This window comes from Cydia pomonella, chromosome 6 (genome assembly GCF_033807575.1).
Source record: "Cydia pomonella isolate Wapato2018A chromosome 6, ilCydPomo1, whole genome shotgun sequence".
NCBI classification, from domain to species: Eukaryota; Metazoa; Arthropoda; class Insecta; order Lepidoptera; family Tortricidae; genus Cydia; species Cydia pomonella.
Genome location: NC_084708.1, coordinates 7,393,672 through 7,416,431, shown reverse-complemented (window position 1 = coordinate 7,416,431; position 22,760 = coordinate 7,393,672). Strand labels below are relative to the sequence as shown.

The window sequence follows — 22,760 nt, the reverse complement described above, 5'->3', positions numbered from 1 at the left end:
TAGAGCAGTTGTAGAGCGAAATTTCTCTTCCTGCCCTTTGTGTCTTCCTTGTAAATGTGAAAACTGTCATAAGTAGTAATTAAACTCATCAGGAACTACTATTGGGAATTTAAAATAGGTAGGAAGGTAAATACTTAGTTTGACTATGCCATAGAAGTTGTTCCTTTGACTCTGACTGTAGTATAAGAATACCTTCGAAGGAAAATATATAGAGGTTATAATCTAGGTTTAAATTAAGTATTTCTTTTGGCGCATTGTTAAAAAAATCCAAAATGATAACGAGGCATATCATTAGCGTTACGTGGAGGGTAGCAGGCAGTAGGGCACGCCACGCATGTGGCGCGGTGCCGGCGCATCTGGTGGCGGGAGGGGAGCCGCGGGGGCTAAAATTAGTGCCGAGCGCCACGTGCGTCTACCAGTCCGCGCTCGACCTCCACCACGAACGCTCGCCGCCCGGGCCCTCCGTGTTTACAAGTTACAAGTTTACCACCGCCACAGGTAACCGAGTCCCAGCGCTTCGCGCAGTGTTAGTGCACCCAGTGACCGTGGCCGTCGCGACGGAGGCAGTTCAAGGAATGCTCATGGCGGGCGCGCTGCCTGCCGAGCCGGAGGGGCTGCTGGCGTTGAGCGCGCTCCCTGGACAGAAGGACACCACCTGGACGAAACTCTTCGTTGGGGGGCTGCCCTACCACACCACAGACAAGAGCTTGAGGGAGCATTTTGCGGTTTATGGAGACATCGAGGAGGCAGTTGTTATCACGGACCGGCAAACCAGTAAAAGTCGAGGATATGGATTTGTGAGTGCCTTTATTTAATTTGCCAACCTCTGTCAGCCTTCAGGCCTAGTCAATACACTGAAAAATATGTCAAGGATATTATGTAAAGACTTACAATTTTGTTATTGCATCAAGTATGTATCAATCAAAGTAGTCTTTCAGCAAGAAGAAAAGCTGTTAAGTTTGAATTTAGAAATGGTTTCGTATTGTGATTGTGGAGCGAAACAGCGCGCATATCGCACGGTTAGTAGCGTTATCGCACCTCAATGCTACTAACATACCTACCTAAGCCACCGGCAGCTATGTGTGTATAATGTATTCCTATACCTACATACAAGCTGTATCGCAAAATTACATCAAACACGGAAGTCGTGCCCTCCCGCGCAGGTGGTTTGTGTCGACTCGAGCCATGGCAAGAACACTCCTGAATTTGACACTTCAACGTCGTTTGCCAAATATTTTCGGAATTGCTTTTCAAAGGCCACGGAGCTTGCTTGGATGAAAAGAAAATAGTAATATAAATACTTGTCAGCTAAAGAAACTTTGTTCCTTATTGTGTCTACATAGATTCGAGGTGCGAAGGAGTTTTTGTCGTTGTAATACGTTTCAGTGACAAGAGGAACTTAGTTTCCAACTTATTTTACATAAACACAGGCATAGCATGCTTTTAACCTCATATACCGCGAAATTATATACACACTCACGTTTTATGATTTCACGACTAAAGCAAAATCTGAATGGCGATGACGTTCGTTTTTTACTGGAAAAAGGAACAGATGGATGCAAGTGAATTATCCCATTTGTTAAAAACTGCGTGAATATAATAAATTTGGTAGCTTTGCAAGCGGCGGCCATGAGAAATGAATCACAACCCCATTTTCAATTCTCGGGCAGGGTACCGCAGGATAGGGTGCCCGGGCGAGGGATGTCCGTTGCACCCCTGTGACATAGAATGGCTGTAATAATCGCAATGCAACGCGCCTGTCACATTGCGACCCGAAGCCGAACTTACGACAATAAATTGTGGGATTTTCAGCTAAACTATGTATTATAAAAAGTTCCTACGACGAACGAAATCACTCACGTTTACCTATAGGTAGGTAACTTCGTAGTCATAGATAGGTAACTGCGCAATAACGTTGAAATTGTTATAAAAAGGAAAGGTACACATGTAAAGACAGGTATTTGAAGGAAATAGAAGTTTTAATAAGGAAAATTCGGCTCTACATTAACACTGCAACCTTCAGTTACTGAAGTGTAACGTTAATCTAACCTTAATAGAATTCTTCTTAGCAAACGTTAATCTAACCTTAATAGAATTCTTAGCATCTCAAAGCTTCTTTATATATGTAGGTAGACGAATTAATTCGTATCATATTAAGAAAACTAATTAAACCTAAAAATCATGGTACATAATGAAAAACATTTTCATTTTCTTTGCACTCATAAGCTTCCAATTAAATGCCTTTCAAAGTACAGTCGAAAGCTGAGCTTAAGAGCCTCTTAATGGCACTAATGCCTTTAAAATACGTGCTATTTTCCTTTAAGTCGAGGTCTATATCTGTGGTGGGTTTTGCCTCCGGAATGCTCGCATCGGCGGGCGTGCTGGAGTGGCCCCGGGAAACAAAAGACATCCGATACCGTGCGGGTGGCTGCGCCGTCGAGAGGGAGTGGGAAATGCACAGATGTGCCTCCTATACCAATTTAAAGCTAGATTAGAGCTGGTTCTCTAGAAATCATTCTTAAGAGGTTTTTTCATCGACAATATATTCTAAGGTTAAGGTAAAAGATATACAACTCAGGTAGATATCAATTTCAACAACTAGCAAGCTTTATCTGAGTTTGGAATCTAATTAATTTTAACTTACCTGGATTTTTTAATAAGTACCACGGTTTATCAAGATTCTCAAATTAAGGTATCTCTATCGCGATGTCTGAGACGTTCTTAAACACGTCTTAAGGGTAGGACCTTTCTTATCGTGATCCCTTTATAGAATTTCAATAGAAAGGGTCTCCTGTTAGCAAAACAAAACGATAATTAGTTAACAGAGTACAAAGTTTAGAATTTAATTTCGAGACATCGTTAGTTTCTCTCTAAAGCAAACCAAGTAAACAATTAGGTAGGTATTAATTAGCAGTTCCTCAAAAAATGCCATTCACCTATTTACCTTCATTATATTTTAGTTAAATTACAGCAAATTTAATCTTTAAGCCTATTCAAAATCAGTTAAGAGGATCCTACCAACTAAGCTAACCCATCTTGACATTAACATATGACAAATAGATGTAACCCGTCTTAAGGTAAGCGAGGGACTGTCATTACAGATAAACGTCATATTTTTTTTCATATAAATTTGTCATTAATGATGCAGAGTTAGCTTGGTCGGACTCTCCTAATGTATATTATTTTTAAGCTATATATACACCGTGTCTTTTTTGATTTCCGTTAATTGCAAGGGTGCATTCCTGAGTGTAAATTAAGTAATTTTCTCAAAGACACCGGTATTATAATTAACTCCATTTCGGATATCATCAATTTATATTTTTCTTATAAGGCCCTTTCGAGCGTGTACACTTGCCTTAGGGCCTGTGTACATATTGATTAGTGTTTGGTACGAGTTTATTCATTTGCAACTAAAGTTAAGTACGATTTCGGACAATCGATGTTCGAAATGACATTCATATGTCACAGTTTTCAATTGTTTGGTTGAATTAAATGTAATGCCTGTGTTACTGCAACGCTATACGCTATATTTAATTACTTTTTTTAATAATAAAAAATATAGGTATATACATATATTTTTTTTTTATTTAACTATGCCATTTAGTTTAGGAGTTAGCGGAATTCAATAAAAACACGGTGTATATACTAATTATACTGAACTGATTGTAAATAGTAAATTGTTAACCAAGGGATTAAAGGCACACATATTAGTCGAGGTAAATACATACCAATCTATGGTTGGGCGCTCGAACGCAGTGAGAGCGCCAATACATAGTTTGATACTGAAATGGAACCTTTCATCCGAGTTAAACACTCTACTTATCATTTAGAATACGAGAAAAGTAAAATATATGAATATTAAAAAAAACATGACTAGATACATATTTTTATGGTATTTCTTGAGGGATCTTTTAATTAACAATTTAGGTTAAAGTATCGTTATTTCGGAAATGGGGAATTAACCATTAGAATGGAAATTGTATAATAAATCCATTTAAACCATCCAAACAAATCCATCCATTTAAATCCATTTTATCTATTATCAAGTGCAAGACGGGAGATGCGTCGGAGAAAGCTAATTATAGACCTATCTCCTTGGCCACGATAGTAGCAAAAGTACTTGACAGTGTGCTCAACTCGCATTTAAAAAAACACATTAAGCTCCACGATGCGCAGTTCGGCTTTGTACCTGGCCTGTCTACAGAAGCTGCTATTCTTAGTTTAAAGCACACTGTCAGGTATTACACTGACCGGGATACGCCAATTTATGCTTGCTTTATGGATGTCTCGAAGGCTTTTGATACAATTTCGTATGACATACTTTGGCGTAAACTGGAAGGTGTGGGGCTGCCACCAGAGTTGATCTCGCTGTTTAAGTACTGGTACTTGAATCAGGAAAATCGAGTGAAGTGGGCAAACGAGCTTTCGACGCCATGTCGGCTGGAGTGCGGCGTAAGGCAGGGAGGGTTAAGCTCGCCCTTGCTCTTCAGTTTGTACATGAATGCACTGATTGAGGAGCTCAGTAGCACTCATGTCGGCTGCTTTGTTGACGGAGTCTGTGTCAATAACTTGAGTTACGCAGATGACATGGTGCTGCTGGCTCCGTCAGTCAGTGCATTGCGTCAGCTTATTGGTGTCTGTGAGAAGTACGCGACATCGCATGGTTTGTCTTACAATGTGAATAAAACCAGCTACATGGTGTTCAGGGCGGGAAATAAATGTCCTTTCTTTTTTCCACCAGTGACACTTAATGGTGTACCCTTAGAAAGAGTGACACAGTTTAGGTACTTGGGGCATTTGTTGACTGACGACCTGAAGGACGATGTAGATATGGAGAGGGAGCGCAGGGCATTGTCAGTTCGAGCGAACATGCTAGCCCGCAGATTTGCTCGATGTACAGTTGAAGTTAAAACTACACTTTTCAAGGCTTACTGTACATCGCTGTACACGTCAAGTCTGTGGGTTAGATATACTCAACGTGCTTACGATGCCCTGCGCATCCAATACAATAATGCGTTTAGGATGCTGTTGAGACTCCCGCGGTTCTGCAGCGCGTCTTCCATGTTTGCGGAGGCGCGCACAGATGGCTTCGATGCCGTCTGGCGCAAGAAAACTGCCTCACTGCTTGACAGGGTGCGCGGGAGTGGCAACAGCATTTTAAGCATGATAGCCAATAAGTTTGATTGTCCTCTTATGTGCAAAATGAGCCAGAGGACTAAATCACTTTTATTAATTTATTATTAGCGTTAGTAAACTAACATGTAGATTAAGTTCAAAACTAACAACTATGTGGACCATTATGTTGTCTATAATAAATAATAATAATAATAATAATAATAATTTAAAACCAAATTTTAATTGTATATCGTAAAACATAAATAAAAAAACCGGTCAAGTGCGAGTTCGTTTTACTCGCGCACCGAGGGTTCCGTACACACTTTGAATTATCTCGTGTAACTATAAAGCCGAAAGACTTTTGAACAGAAGTACCTTTACTAAGTATACTTGTGTACAGCGCCATCTATCGGCAAATTGTCTAACTAATTTGCGCTATGCAATGCACGTAAGTTGGTTTTTCAAGGATAATTCTCTATCAAGTCTATCATGTAAACCGATTTCAGAAATTGATCTTTTATTTGAAAAAAGGTGTATTTAATGTAATCTCATAGAAATTTTAGGTGTAATAAACACAAGTAAAGTTAGTTCAATTGCGTACTAAATTCGGAAAGGTTTTTTGCTAATTAAAAAAAAGTTACCAAGATAGAGGTCTGATTATATTTTTCCTGTAAAAATTATAGTAATGTTAATATTACGTAAAAAAAATCATACTTTTTCGTCGGTAAACTTCGGAGATAAGGGGGGGGAGAACGGTATTTTTTTACATTTTCCTTCATAAATATTTTTTTTTCTCTATGAAAAAAAGAAAAAAATGTTTTGGAATGTACAATTTGAGGTCTTTCAAATGATACGTTGAAATTTTGCCCCCTCTTCATATTGGGTATTTTCCATAATTAATAAAAAAAAAATACTTTCAATGTGTCTGGGTTAGCGTTGTTCATCTGGGGGCACGGCAGTGCCCCCACCAAGTCGAGCAAAAAAGCATCACGGCCGTACCATCCTTTTCTCGAAGCAATTCAGACCATTTTCGACCCCCTGTAACTTCGTTGTGGATAAAACTAGAAGACTGAAATTTTCAGTAACCATGCAGGCATTGTAAAGACACGGTATATTTCAAATTTCATTCAATTTGAACCAGTATTTTAAGAATTATAACGGGTCAAATTTCTTAATTTTGTCACTCACTGACTCACCGATCATCAAAATTCTAAGGCACTTCTAGCAGACCTAGAAGCTTCAAATTTGGATTATAAGTAGTGTTTGGTGTATGAATCAAGGAAAAACTAAAAAATCTAGAAAAGACCGCAAAGAAAATTAAGCCCATACAGCCAAGTCTTCAGTTAAATTTTTCAATATTGGCTTTATTCGTAACGATGTTTTATTTATGTTTTACGGCAGTTATTATTATTCGCCTGAAAACACGTGTAAATTCAATCGCCTGAAAACACATGTAAATTCAATTATTTAGTGCGATGGCCAAGTCTCAATATATTTATATAAAACATTAAAGAATTTTAATATTGATATGCGTCACTATAAGATGCTGTTAATTATTACGTAACAACTTAATGCTTCGAGTACGGAGATTCCAGACACAATTGATTTTCAATTGTTATGGACCACGATCGTGGTCTTAGAGACTGGACGTATTAAGACAGAAAGTCGCTTAAGTAGAGACTGAATAAATTAATAACCGACTTGGTATTACATGGATCTCACAACTTTTTACCGCAGAACAACTGAGTTGCGAGACTTGGTTTTTTTGACAAGTATTGTTTTTGATGGGATAACTATTCCAAATTTCAAATCGATGGCTTAAATGGTTCTCGAGATATTTAGCGATGTGACAGACAGACAGACAGACAGACAGACAGACGGACGGACGGACGGACAGAGTCGCACCATAAGGGTTCCTTTTTGGTACGGAACCCTAAAAACGTACTTGGAATCCGCTATTCACTAAAGTTGTATGTAATCGTATTATCGACGTGAAATTGGTTTAAATAACAGAAGCCATTACATAAGTTGCATCGGCAGTCGGCTACGGGTGACTACGACTCACTACTATGGCATCCTTCGTGATCTGGTAGAAAGAATAGGAACTTAGTTAACTTTCTACGTGATTGAACTAAGGATGACTCGCGCTAAAATGGCCCGTGTCCAGGCTGAGCCATCCGACTCTTCGTTGTCTACAATATGCTTTCTATAGAAAACTGAAATATCGGACGCATCGTCCTGGACCCGGACCGTTCTAGCTTGACTCATCCTTTATTCGTTGTTATCTTTTTTAGTATTTTTACAACTGGTTTTATTATAAAAATATCAATAACGTTTTGGTTTAATTTTATTTGCCTTGTTCTAATCAGTTTACAATATGTAGAGTAGTAGAGTGCCAGTACTAGAAGAAACCGACCAGTTAATCAGGGAAGTACATTATACAAAGAGAACTTATCTTATCCGACTAGGTAATATTTATTAGTACATATTATATGCTAAAAGGATTCTGTTATCAATAAGTGAAGGTTGGAATTAAACTCTAAGAGTTTAATTAATCAGGCCATGAAAATGTTACTACGTCGAGTTAGCCCCAGGTCACTAACGTAATCTATAAAATTGACAAGTTACTATATTGAGTTCCTTGAAACTATAAGTGGCAAAATTTGCAAGACAACAGACCAGGCGATTGTTAAATTGGGAAATGTAAATAGCTGAAATAGGCATGTGGCTGTATGGTTGATATGATAGTTACCAGTAAGCACATCATTTTCTGTCACTTTCTCGAGTCAAATTGGCCCCCGGTATCACAAAAAGAGGAATGTTATGTTATAAAATTATTCAATCCAGTTTTAGCATCACATTTTATCATGACTTGACATTTTATTATGACTCTACATGCACATGATTTGGCAGCAAAAATTGAAATCCATTTTTAAGTAGCACGATGACGACAAATGAAGTCGATTAGTTAAGATAAAAGCCGGGAATTTATAAAAAAATAGATTAATTATACCCGGGGAAAATATAAACAAAGAGCTCTTGGTCCAAAATACCTAAACAGAGGTAGAATCAGCGAGGCGTGGCGAGAGCTACAAAGTAATGTTCACAGCGATTGGGCGGCTTGGATTTGGGCACGCCTCTCGACTCCCATCCATAACAATGCGTTTGCTTATTTCTTTTAGCATTTCTTCTGCTAAGTAAATAAGTAAATACATTGAGCAAATTGGTAAATTATTGTCGTCAATGTTCTAGAATCTGTAGATCGATAATGTGCCAGTGTTCACACGTTTTGATCAGCAACAACTTTGTATAAAACTTCCATGGAAGATGAATACCGTTTAGGGGGTAATTGTTTTGAGAGTTTTAAACTACGTTTGTACTCGTAAGCAGTTACTTAATCTAGAAGGAAATCAAACACATTTTTTATAAATTCTAAATTCACATTCTTTAGACGCCCTTTCCCGCCTTTATTTGCAGACAATTATATGTTGCTGCGGTGCAAATTTGTTTTACAATTATACCACAAAGGCAATTAATGATGTTATCAATGATAATTGACAACTGCTCAAGTCGATATCAGCTTTAGTTATTTTAGAATTAACCGATTCATTGGGAAATTAGGAAATCGATTAATATTCCTATGTGTAGGTATAATCTATTAAGTAATGTTGTTGATAAATAACATACTTAGGTACTTACCAAGGGTCTTACTTTAGTTTTTAATGATATTAAAGCTTAGATAGAGTTGGATTACATCATATGAAGTAGGTCAAAGATTATAATTTGGTCTAAAACTATCACCGATTCTTTGTCTACAGTACAGGCTCATAATTTAAGCGATTTATCTTCTTCAAATAATAATGACTCAAAGGTACTTATTGACCTGACCAAGTATGTTTTGGCACGATTACAACTATAATAATCATCTCGTGAGCATCTTCTATTGTTTACTTTTGATCTGCCAACGCGACAATTAGTTCACTTGTTTATCTGAACTAATTTCAAACCACCATTTACGACACAAACTGGACGTTTTTTTCTGGGTAACGTGGTTTTAGCCATTAAAACGTCGGCGAATGTGGGTCATTCCAGGACTGATAATTCCATTGGTTACGTTGTTCCAATGTGAGTCAATCCAGTGTAAGTGTGACTTCGAGATCATATACAACGATTCGTTATCGGAGATCACATTTTACTGGATTTGCTAAGGCGAGCGCTTAATATACGGTTGGTGTACCATTCCAGCTCGTTGGTTAGGCAAGGTGTTATGTTATAACTTATCGCGTATGCCTGCCTTCTGTGGAACTATGCTAATTTTGTCAGATAAGTAAAATAGGTGATAGACCCAAGCGCTAGCAATTTTTTTTCACCATAAATAATAGACGAATCATCGTGTATTAACGATAATGAAATAGGTCAATAACGGGAAACAAATAGGTACGATATTTTGCATAATTTTAGAACTTAACATAATTTTAGTAGTTTCATTTTACCCATTAGGATTGTGTAGCCATGACATGACTAGGTACTACCTTCTCTCACTTCAATTCCTTGTTAGTCTTGTTTCGCTAAGGTTGAACAACCTAAAAGAAAGGGCGACCTGACCTTTTTTTAGGTAACAAAGGAATACTAAAAGCAAATAATACCGCGTCGCTTACATATGCGTGTGGGCAAACCGTTGCTTTCAGTAGCAATAGAATTATGTTCATTATTTTATGAGAGTGGTTTAATTTTTTACCAGAAGGTATTACCGTATCATATCGTATCTTTATTTTATACCTTTAAACGAGCTATTCTTGTGTATATATGTATATATATTTCGGGATGTCGGAAACGGCTCTGACGATTCCGATGACATTCGCTATATGGGGGTTTTTGGGGGCGATAAATCGATCTAGCTAGGTGTTATGTTTTGGAAAACGCGCATTTTTGAGTTTATATCTGTTTTCCGAGTAAAGCTCGGTCTCCCAGATATTCGTATGGAATGTCATAGAGAAACAATTCGAAATTCAATTGTTTTATTGTGATAGCTCATATATCGTGACATATTTTGCAGAACGTCGCGAACTGTCACATTTTGTAGTTAAAGTAGACTAGAGGCAAATTAGTTTTTTATCGTCCTGAAATCTATGGTTGGTAGGAAAATGTAGAGTCCGTCTAAGTTAAGTTTGCACCGACTTGAACAGAATAAAGTGAAAGAGTGACAGAATAAACATCATATTTTCATAGAACTCCATTTTGGGCCCATCGCCTAAATTTACTGACTGTTATGTATAAAATATTTAGACCTCTGTCATACCTATGCTTCTGACGCATGTCGAATCGACGCCATTCGAGGCCAAGTTTTCAATTATAATTCTGTCGATTACAGTCATAATTCTACAAGCTACAATTATTATTCCTTGGGTTACGATAGCTGCCTGTAACTTTTATCGCCGCGTATCGAACTTTAATTTGCACGCTTTGACGAACACATTTCATTATACAGGGTGGAATTTGAAACGTACTTAATCAGAAATAATTTAATGTTGGCATCAAAGTTTGTTACAAACATCGAATAATTAATTATTTTTGAAATTATATGGCTACTTTAACCTATGATTTAGTGAAGAAGTTGGTTGTCCTCACTTTGAAACAAAGTACTGATACTGATATTTATTTGTGTGATGGACACGGAATCAGGGACGTTATCACGTTAGTACCTAATTATTAGGCATTGGTCTATAGTAAACGCGCCTATGATGGGACTAGCACCAGTAATGGGACCGTTATAGACAAGTCCTCTAAAACAAGTATTTACTACCAGTTTTTAAACGCTGGCAACATTTTACCATATACAGGACCCAAAGAGCTGCTTAAGTTTATTTTTCATTGATATATATTGTTAGTTTAAAAATTAATGGACCCATAAATCTACATCCCCTATAACTGGAGCAAAAAACTCCTGTTTTAATTTGTTTATAATATTGAAATCGATTGCGGTAACTTTCATTAAATACATAGAAAACATAAAGGATTTTAATGCATAAAGCAAAGTACTTTGATTGTCTAGTACTAGTACTGGCTGAATCGATTTGTGTAAGATTGTCCCATAGATAATATGTTTCATTACCTACATTTATTTACACCAATAAAATGATGAGAGATGTTATTTTTGATATCACTGTTACTATCCCTATACTTCTGCGTATAAGATTTTGCTGCATAGGTATATTTATAATCAAGTGCTCGTATGCAAGCACTTTACATACGATTACAATACTGTGCAACATAAGAACCGGTAAAGTGTGAGCCGAACTCAGTCGCTGAATGTTTTGAGCTTGTATTTTATTTTTTGTTTATAATGTTTTCTGTATTTCTCTTTTGTTACATATTCATAAGTATTGTCATTTTATATCAAGTTTGTTTCGTATTTTTAATATTCCTATTTACGTCTTGTATTCATATACTGATCATTTAAAATTCTCTAAAGCTACGTTCACAAATCGTATAGGCAGGCAACACTATCAATATGCGATGGGTTTTTTACTTGCACTTTTGGTCGCACTTTAAAAAACAAACTCATTTAAATTGTCAATCGAGTGACGTCAGACCGTCGATATCCGGAGGTCATCAGATATTTTACTTTAGTTCAGTCGATTTGATCAACCCATCCAATATTATGCATTCGGACCAAGTTAATTTGAGCTTTGACGTTTTGAAACAGTGTGAGTGTTTGTATGAGTATTGGTAGCGGCGCGCAGATCGGGGAGGGTCGATTAGGACTGGCAAGTTGAACAGTGGGTACGCAGACCTGGCTCATGTTTTCATTACAATAGGTAATGCCGAGGTGTCCTCCAGCGCATGTACGGTATGAAAATCAATTCAATCCAAACTCAACGTGCGCTAAAACTATCAGTTTATTTGCTGTATAATTACGGCAATAATGTAAACCTAGATTACAACGTCATGACACTAGCCAGTAGGTACTACACAATACCACTATGGTTATTGCGATTAAAATTAAAATTGTAAGATACTAGCATTTACTAACGATAGTCAGCTGGACAATCGAAATGAACTATCAGAAACAAACAAACAAAAAACACAGCAAGGGCAATTACAACCTGTATGCACCTTTTTATCATCGTACCCAAGAAAAAACATGAAACTAGAAACTGGAACTACATAGTATTAAACCTATGTTAAAAGCTATCTTTCAGCCGGTTCTATTAACGTAATGGCCTGTCCGGTGTAATCCGTTTTCCGCAATTCAAACAAACATGCAAGCTCTTTTTGTTCCAATTGTTCATCAATAATTCGAAGAGCTACAGGGAACTCGCTAGATGCGTCAATGAATATTTATTTGCACTATAAAGTTTCCCAATTTTCTGGTAGTTTAAATACTTTGATAATGCTGAAAAAAAAATCGTTCCTGAGAGTTGAAGAGGCTGGTAAAACTTTTTTTTTTAGCCGTGAAACATACGTATATGAAAAACTAACAGGCACAGAAGAGTTAGTTGGTACCTTATTAAACCCTAAAAAAGGCCATTCAATACTTTCACACTCTTAAATGTTGATATAGATGATGGCGGCCGATCGTAAGATCAGGCAGACCGTGAAATTCCTAGGCATATCGTGAAACGTGAAAATCTTTGTCTGGTTCCCGAATCGATAGCGGGGCTCCTATTTCTGAACAGTTTGCCCTTTCTTTCTTTTTCTTCTTAACGAACCTATCCTACCTATCTATTGATTTAATGCGACTTACCGTACATTACGATTTGTCTGATCTTACAATCGACTGTCGACATAAATACTACATCGGTCAAGTCATTATATGACACACAACAACCACCAGGAGATAGGGAAATTTGTTTAAAAAATCTAATAAAAAAAAGGCTTTCTCTATGAGTGAATATGTTTATGAAATGTTTTTAGTCTTATCCCATAAACCACACTTTTCTATTCGCAAAAGTCATGAGAGTTACCATTTTTCAGGTAATAATGGGCGACCGGTCAGCAGCAGAACGGGCGTGTAAGGATCCCAACCCGATCATTGATGGGAGGAAAGCCAACGTCAACCTAGCCATCCTCGGGGCCAAGCCCAGAGGGAACCTCGCGCCAGGTATGTGAAACCAAGACCACAGACTGCAAGTCTATGGCCAAGTAGAGTTGCGTTAATTTTTTATCTTCGATAACTAGGTACTTTAGGCAGGCAATGCAATTTGTGCCAATAAATTGACACGTCAGTATTCCTTACGTTGCAGTGTTTCAAATATTGTCTATACTGTCTTACATATCTTAAGGCGCTGTGAGTTGAGCCAGCAGAGTTTTTGAAATGTCGTAGCGTTTTTTTATAATATAAAATATGAATAGCAATCTTGAGGCCTTTTTCTAGTAACTTCATCGATAAAAATCTGATGGAAATACTTTTACTGGCAAATAAAACGTACGTAGGTCTAAAACGCACCATTAAAAAATTGCTATTAAGATGAAAATTGCTTCATGGAATTAAATGCGTTATGTTATTTTTCATCGAACTCTATCTCGCCTCGAATCTCGAAGCAATCGTTGGCTTTTTTGTTAAAAATTAATATGTATAATGAAAGATCAAAGATCCCGGACACGCACTGCTCTGCACGAGCTGCTCGGAAAAGGACCTGAACTCATTACCAACACCTTAAGCTTTATGGTGCCTTAATACAACTCCTTCATCGCGGGAGTAAGTTTGTTAGACGAAACCTAGATCCAGATAGATGAAGATGAAACCTAATACTCAGTAAAAAATCTTTTCACAAACTTGTAATTAAATGTCATGTCGCTTACTTCAAATTAGGTCCGGAAATACTACATATCAGGTGCAATGAGTGAAGATGCCTGTAAGGCAATTTAACCTTCTTTTGTTTTTAATTAAACGTCAAATTATGGCACGTCTTGGCATTCAACCATAAAAAACCTATGAGCAAAATTTTGCCTTTATGCTTTTTTTTTTTCTTTTTTGTGTGTTTTTAAGTATAATTTCAGGGTTTAAGTATAATTGATTATTTTTGCGCTACGACGTACGGTTTAGGAGATAAAGCCCTATAAAGTTTTTTTTTCAGTCATGCAGAAATCTTTATAGGGCTGTATCTCCTAAACCGTACGTCGTAGCGCAAAAATAATCAAATTTTCGTTCCTATATTAGTAACCTCTAAGTAATAATAAAAAAACAAAAAAAAAACAATAAAGAAAGAAAAAAAGCATATTGGCGTACGTCGTAGCGCCAGAATAATCACATTTTAGTTCCCCTTCAATACCCGACGCACTGAATAACCTATCGCATTAGGACATGAAACCTATTTTTTTTTATCCGTCCTGCCGTCTATATCTACTTGGCCTGCAACCCTTCGTTTCCCTTCCTCTATAGTAATGTACTATTAAATGAATACATATTTTAGTAAATGTTGTAAGAACTCTTAGGAGGCCAAACATTGCCAGCCGTTATCATACGTAATAGCCAGCAGTTAGCCTAGTCTAGTACTAATAATCGTAGATCAAAGTCGTAATTAAGAATGTTCCGAATATACATTTGGAGCGTTTTCGGAATTCCGGACGTAGACAAATGACTTAGGCAGAATTTGAATACCTAACTTTTAGTTTTATATTTAAAAAAAATCTGTAGACGTCGGGTGTTTCAGTCGGAAACAAACCCGAGAGTCGTTGTGTGTTTTTTTTACAAAATACCTAAGTACCTATGTTTATATCTCCCGACTACTTAACCAACTACATCCCTAGTCATTCAGATTAAAGTGTACAAATACAAACCATCAAATAATAAACCTACTATGACGACACCTTTCAGAAGGGTTCCAAATCTACAGATCTACCTACTCACGTATCAGTCCCCAGTTCCCCTCTTAGATTATGTCTGTCGTAACGCATAGAATAATTGCGAAATGGCCTTAACGATATTAGTCAATTTAACTGAATAACTGTAAATCTTTAATACCCATAGTTCCAATCACATCGTACTTGTGTTTGACCAATCGTAGAACTTCGGTGTTGTATGAAATCTTGTTGCCGATCGTAATCAAATGCATCACATATCGAATGATTAAGTATAATATTGTGATTGTTTGCGATAGTTTTTTTTAATACTACGTCGGTGGCAAACAAGTATACGGCCCGCCTGATGGTAAGAAGTCTCCTGTGTAGCCTATGTACGTCTGCAACTCCAGAGGAGTTACATGCGTGTTGCCGACCCTAACACTCCGCACCCGCGTTGAACTCTGGCAACCTTACTTACCGGTAGAAACACGACACTATGATTAGGGGCTAGTGTTATTTGGCAGCAGTTTTCTGTAAAGTGGAGGTACTTCCCCAGTTGGGCTCTGGCCTCTGCTCTAGATCTGGAATAACATCCGCTGTGCTGTGCCCTACCACACAAAGTGAGATGAAATTCACAATGCCCATACCTCTCTTTTGGACATATTAGTTTAAGGACGTACCCAGGTACTAAGATAAGCTTAGAGGCGTATATATTTACATTTCGTTAGATTAAAATAATGAAATCGAAAACAATTTACCTTTATTTAGTTTTCTTTTCTAAACTTTACACATATGACGTCATCGTTCTTTAATGCAAGTCAATGTAATTGATTATATACGAGGCTAAATGATGGCTACTGGAACCACAAACAATTGATTAGTTAGAATGAGTAGTAACATAGTGTATAAATACAGTAATCACGAATGTGTACAGTTTTTTTTCGGTTCTAAGTTTCTTATCAACTTTAGATAATTAGGTAAGTGCCATAACTACAGCTTCAATTTATTGATTGGAAACAAGTAGGCAGTGAAAAAACCAAACGCTATAACCTGCAGATAAGCCTATACATACACTAGGATCACAAAAGTTGAATATCTCATGTTCTCTAAGTCTAAGAACACTATAACACAAATCTAATTTCTAACCGTGAAATATATCTACATGAACAAAACCCAACATACATATACAACAATAGTGTTAAAATATTTCTATAAAAATAAACATTATGTTAAAGAATCCCGTACATACTCCAAAACTTAACTCAGTAGATCATTAACGAACAAAGCGTGTATGCTAGTTGATTTCGTTAGCGCGTAACCTTATCGCTCAGCTGTTTGTAAAAGGAACGTTTTTTCTAGCAAGCACATGATCCTTTTTTTATCTCCTCGCTTAACAAAAACTACACCGTGTGTGAGACAATGCTTCGCGGGGGTCAGTGTACATGTGTCGCAAGCTTTACTTAAACATTACTTATTTAAGCGGGAACGTTTCACTAAAATGTGGATTTTTTCTACGAGTATAAATTAATTTGTATATGCGTATACTTATGTTGTATCCGAAACATGTCTTCAACAGATTTTTTCTATCATAACCAGGGGTTTTTTCAATTCAGATTGTTGACTGGCCTTATGCCGTGCCTACCGAAACTACGGAATGGTATATTTTTGTAGGTATAGGTACAATATATATCATCGGAGAATTGAAAAACCGATAACAGTAAATCTAATTACCTACTCATATCTGCGAATTCACCTGCGGTTAAGTATTTAATAATAAATCAAGCGTTATCAGGAGATAGTGCAGTCGATAAAATTAGGACTAGATTAACTGCTATCTTTGCCATGAGCTGGGCTCTGACGCCGATTTCTAGTGACCTAGAAAATAAGTAAAATATCAGGTAAACTTACCTATTAAGTAAATGCACTTTAAAAGGTAACTAATATCCACATAGCCTCTTATACAATATGTTAATCAATAGCCATAATGCATTTTTAAATAATTATCCCATTCCATTCAATTTTGATGCGAGCATAATAGCTACGAAAAGTTAGCACTTAGTAATATTAAGCAAGTCATAATTACTTGTACTTCTCAATAAGACATAAAATAGAACAAATAGATACTTTAGCTTCGGGATTTTAAGCATATCTAAAGGGAATCAACCTGTCCTCTAAAACCTGACAGTATTGTGATAAACCACGCAACAGGAATACCTATGATTCCCAATGTTTACTTACTCTGGGCGTGTTGAATGCTCAGGCAATCACTAAAATGACGCTCTGCCTTTAGGAGATATGATCTACCACCCCACCGGCTAGCGGTTCAGTCATAAGTATGGTGGCATTCAAATGATACGGATTACAAAATTCCTTGGAGAGTTCAAAGTTCTTACATAGGTAATTATGTCTGGAATATCACTTGATATTTAGTCGTCTTCGCTACTGGCAGAAATCCCACCTGCAGTCTTTTTGAGATTAGGTTGCCAAAAGCAAGCCCCGGGCTCTTATAGCCCGAGCGAGCACTAAGATAAGAGAGTCCTTTGGAGGTCAAGTTACTCTGGTTAACCTGAGAATGTTCTCCCGCGTTCGCGCAACCAATCAAACCAATGTACACGGTTCTCCGCCGGAAGTCCCTAAACGCTCGGAAACGGAAGTGCTCGGTGTACGACGCCCGTTAATTGATTGCGGGCGACAACCCCCTGTTACCTGAAATCACCCTTTTTGGTTACAATGTTGCGTGCTACAACACCAGAAACCAATATTGTCTGTCTTGTGATTAATATATGTGCTTACGTTGTTTAAAACGTGGTACCTACACGTTTTGTTGTAGGGGAATTATGTACCTACTTAACTTAGTTTTACTCGGAACTTGTGGAATCTAAATACGATGTTTGAACTCTCTATGCACAGCACAAGTGGTGATGCTATATAACGCAGGTCTACAAACACTACACCTATCCATTACCAACCACTGACAGGGCACCTTAGGCTAGTCCAGATAATGCACTTATAGTTCTAGTAAAAGTTTCATAGTTTTCGAGATAATCGAAATTTTTGTCTTTTTTATTAGCTAGCACCTTACTTGCACTTCAATCACCATCTTTTACTACACCTATAAGTGCATTATTTGGACCAGCCTAAGGTGCCCTGTCTGGGATTAGAAGGTTATCCATTAATTACTGGGCACCCGGTATATAAGTAGTTTATTAGGGTTCCGTAGCCAAATGGCAAAAAACGGAACCCTCATAAAATAATAAAAATAATAAAATAAAATAAAAATCGTTTATTTACCAAAACATTTTACAGGATTTCCTTAACCTATGACTGCCACACTAGGCTATGCCTGTGTTGTGGAGATTCGTCATGTCCGTTTATGTCACAGCCACTTTTTTCCGACACTATAAGAGCATGGTAAGCGCTGTTCAAGTGTAAGAGCTGTTCAAACTTGGTAAGTAGATGTATTCTATGAACCTTCACACAAACATAGAAAAAAAAAAACAATAAATTTTGGGGGTTCCCCATACTTAGAACTGAAACTCAAAAAAATATTTTTTCATCAAACCCATACGCGTGGGGTATCTATGGATAGGTCTTCAAAAATGATATTGAGGTTTCTAATATCATTTTTTTCTAAACTGTATAGTTTGCGCGAGAGACACTTTCAAAGTGGTCAAATGTGTCTCCCCCCCCCCCCCCCCCTGTAACTTCTAAAAATAACAGAATGATAAAACTTAAAAAAAGATATGATATACATTACCATGCAAACTTCCACCGAAAATTGGTTTGAACGAGATCTAGTATTTTTTTCTATACGTCATAAAACTCATAAATGGCCGAACCCTTCATGGGCGAGTCCGACTCGCACTTGGCCGCTTTTTATTATTCAAGTAGGCATATTACAATGCGCTTATGAACGTCAAATAAAGCTACACCGGCTCTAACCCTACACCTCGGAGGAAGGTATCCCAATATGGACCGGCAAGAAACTCGGCGGGACACATCTTTTCAAAACATTACATTTTATAATTAACATGCATTAAATAAGAAAAATGAAATACAATTTAGATTACTATAGAAATCAAGAAATTACATACAGTAGCTACTTTTCTTTATAGAAAATTGATAAGAAAAAATATATATATATTATGTATGTCATATAAAATCATACAAATACGTAGCTCTTTCAGAAAACATATCGAATTCTTACAAAAGAAAAAGAAAATGAAATTAATAAATAATAAGTCTGACAGATTGCTATACCTACAAAAAATATTTGATGTGCTTTCTTACCGGAGCTGTGTCACCTATACAATGATTTTACATATACACATAGTACAATGATTTTAATTGCTACTTGTTTTTACAGTTTCTGGTTTGGACCCTACATGTTTGTCTGTCAAGTAGTCCTCGACTCTGAAATAAGCCTTCACTTAAACATCAATGACTTCTTTAAGTAATTCTTATGAGCTGGCAAGGGTAATCTTAAAGCATCGTCAGCATCGTCTTATACAGGTAGATGCATTTATACTATGTGTACATGCATATATATGTGAGTATATATATATATAAATTACTTTGTGTCTTTCTCATGATGGAACAATGGTATTCCGGACCTTTGAGAGGCGTGCGCGGAGCCGACGCCAACACATAGAAGCCCTTTGACACTTTAATGAAATTTAAGGGGGACGCACGCAGAGGCAGCACCCGCCAGGGTGTAAGGACTATTGAGAGTTGATGGAATCTAATATGAACTGAGCTATTGGATTAGAGACGGATTAAATACTGGGCTATGGGATAAAAAATCGAACGCCTGCCTAATAAAACGGTATCCATAAATTACTTTTATTATTACCGAAAATCCTTGCGTTACCGTTACCACTAAATCGAGTATAATCATTGTTTGGTTTTTCTGTCTGATTTGTTCTTTGTGTGTAGAGAGCATATACAAATATAATATCGAAACGAGTCAGTCGTGGGTTTCTTATCCGTCTCTCTCACATCTAAACATATTATGAGATATTGACGTTTAAATATTTATATAATATACTGTTTATAACCCTTTCCGACAGGGACTTCATGAAACCACTTGCATTAACGATTATATTAATTAATTGCGTTTTATGTAATCAATTTGCACGCCGGCGGTTGCGCTTGCTGGCATAAAGTCAACAAAATTGCTTTGACCATCAGTGCATTACAGGGCCGTCCGTGTGAGGAGTAGATTTCCGCTCAAAGACTCCGCATTATCTATAAAGCGTTAGGTATACTTAACGTGACTTACGCCTATATGCCACTTCACTTGTATAATACCATACCGCTAGCCGCACCCCACAAATGCATCTTGTAATCGTTTTATTCCATACTAAATCAGCCCATGCCGATTACTAAAAGTTGATGATGTTATTTGCATGTCGCGGCTTAACAGTAAGGACGCAACAGTATACCTAATTCCTGGTTGCGCTATCGTGTCATAATAAGTGTTGTAAGTATTGTAAATGAGCCATCTAGTAAGGATGTTATCTGGAGTTCGAGGTAACAAGAATGACAGGTCATAATACACTTCCGTACATACACAGGCATTGGATTAAATTGACGACTGACAATGCCATGCTAAGTTGGCTCCTCTTTAATTTGGCGTTGTATAGAATTACGCAGTTACGGTACGTGTCGTGATTTGCGGATTTGATCTTAATTGAAGTGGAAGAAGGTCGTATTTAAGTAACGGTTGCGGCATGGTTACACGAGAAATGAGGCGTTCAGAATGGACCATAATGCGATGAAATATTGCGTAAGAGATTCAATTAGTATAGGTAGAGTATAGCGATCGCAGTTGTGACTTGTGACCGATACGTATCCTTGGGATCCGACATCCTAGATGACTCCTTACTACCTACGTGACTACTTGTAGTTGTGTATAGGTTTTCTACATAATTTCAGTCATTGCCTACAATAAAGTACAAATGAGGTAGAGCATGAGGTTTGTCAGGTATTGTTATGTATGGAGATTGAATAAAAAATCGCCAGGGACTGTTTACAGTTTACCCAAAGAAGTGTCTCAGAACGACTGAATGGATCCTCGTCATATGCATGTTTATTGTGGAGGTCGCAGTATTGTTCCACGACGTGTCGGGTAGTGCACACATTGAAAGCCGCGCGTGGCCGTGTACGGAGCTAAAAAGTCGTATCTTTACGAGATTTTTAATTACATACGGCTTTTTAGGTAACAGTGTACACAATGGGCGCAGGCGCGCGTGACACCGGGCCACCTGGCCGTGGTCTACCGGCCCCGCCATATGCTCCGGCGCAAGCTTTCCTACATTGTCCACGCATCGGCAGCCCTAACGAAATCGTATGTGACGCGGCCCTGGTTACGGTGGGGTCATCCATGAACCTTATCGATCGGGCTTTTGTTCCGGTGATAGGGAATCATTTGGAAGTTAATAACAAAAAGTTCCAAGTGTAAATAAAACTCCCAGATAGACAAATTGGTGCATGCACAATTTCAGAAATACCTACGTTTGTTGAAATATGTTTTATTTGTAGTACTTATGTAGCTTTAGTCAGGCTTTGTTCAATGCATAACTTAACAATAACTTTATTTCGTATTTGATATTTGTCTATGACTTTTGGAGTAAGTATATCGATTTTCATATATGTATATTCCTGGGGCACAGAATAAGTAATAGTATTATCATAATCGGGGTATGAACATATGGGAGTAAAATCAAACGTTACGTTATGTTACGTGCCCAACAACGGCTACATGGAAACACTATACATATTTATTCAACGTCAACAAATAACAACTATCAATTTGCGGAGTTTTGATCTTAAATTTTATAATTGTTCGTAGGGAGTAAGCTCCAGTCGTGCGTCAGAACTGACACACTCATTTTTTAATTTAAATCACCATCTATCAGATATGGCCTTAACATACCTACACATAACATAACGTATTGTAGTAGCCATCTTCAAAGCGTTATAAGTTAAACAGTTTCGAGAACTATACCGACATAATGTCAGAACTGGATAAACGCATTAGATCTGCCGCCAAAATACCCTGTTTAGTCTACGGTAACTGCATGGCTGAGACTTACGAGCTGTATTAGTTTGTTTACAGAACCCTTCCAAAATGTACCTAGAAATGCGCTGGGAAGAACGGTTTACTGGCTAAGTCGTTATATTTGCGAGATTTCAACGGACGTTTTATAATACAACAGCTTCTTTTATCACTCTTACTTTCCTACCGTGAGAATGACTCAACACAAAAAGCCTTATTCCAAATTCAGGTCCTTGAAACTCGATTCTTGTACCTAGGTTTTGTGATGTCACATTTGATTAGTAGGGGTCCAGTGGGAACGGAGTCCGTTAAAACGAGTCCGGTTTTAGCGCAACCGTTTCATCCGCCAGCGACGCAGCCTCGGGGTAGTTACCGTTATTTTAGAGGGGTTTCTCTATGAATGAGCGCATGCGCACCCGGCTCCCCTTCAATGTCCTCTGTACCTGCGATTTTTTGTCTCCAACGAAAATAAGAGCATGTTTTTTAATGTAAATTAGGTGCATACAAATGTGCACGTTTGGTAAGCAGAGCCATTTGTTAGTTTTGATAAACAGGGATAAGATTATCAGTTTAAAATTGGGTTTTTGTTAAATCTTGATTTGAATATCACACAATGGAAAAAAGTGTCTGAACAGTATTTAAAATACGAATAACGATTCAGTTGAAGGGAATATTGATTGACTGTTGCTTTTTGAGTTTCTATCGGACTATATACGCTTTATTCCGGATTTTTTTGGAGAAATCGATTTGTTACTGTTAGCAGCATTAATGGAGGAGTAAAGTCGTGTCTGTCTTCGCC

General features: G+C 37.4%; 1 protein-coding gene across 2 annotated transcripts in view; it reads left to right on the top strand.

The window, feature by feature from the left end:
* Window positions 1-257: 257 nt before the first annotated feature.
* Window positions 258-22,760, top strand: part of LOC133518828 (RNA-binding protein 24-B-like) — a 47,282-nt gene continuing 24,779 nt past the window's right edge. For both annotated transcript variants that reach the window (XM_061852561.1, XM_061852560.1), the window contains exons 1-2: window positions 258-797; window positions 13,093-13,219. In XM_061852561.1, coding sequence (XP_061708545.1) covers window positions 273-797; window positions 13,093-13,219 — 652 coding nt within the window. In that variant the 5' untranslated portion in view covers window positions 258-272. The remainder of the gene's footprint in view (window positions 798-13,092; window positions 13,220-22,760) is intronic.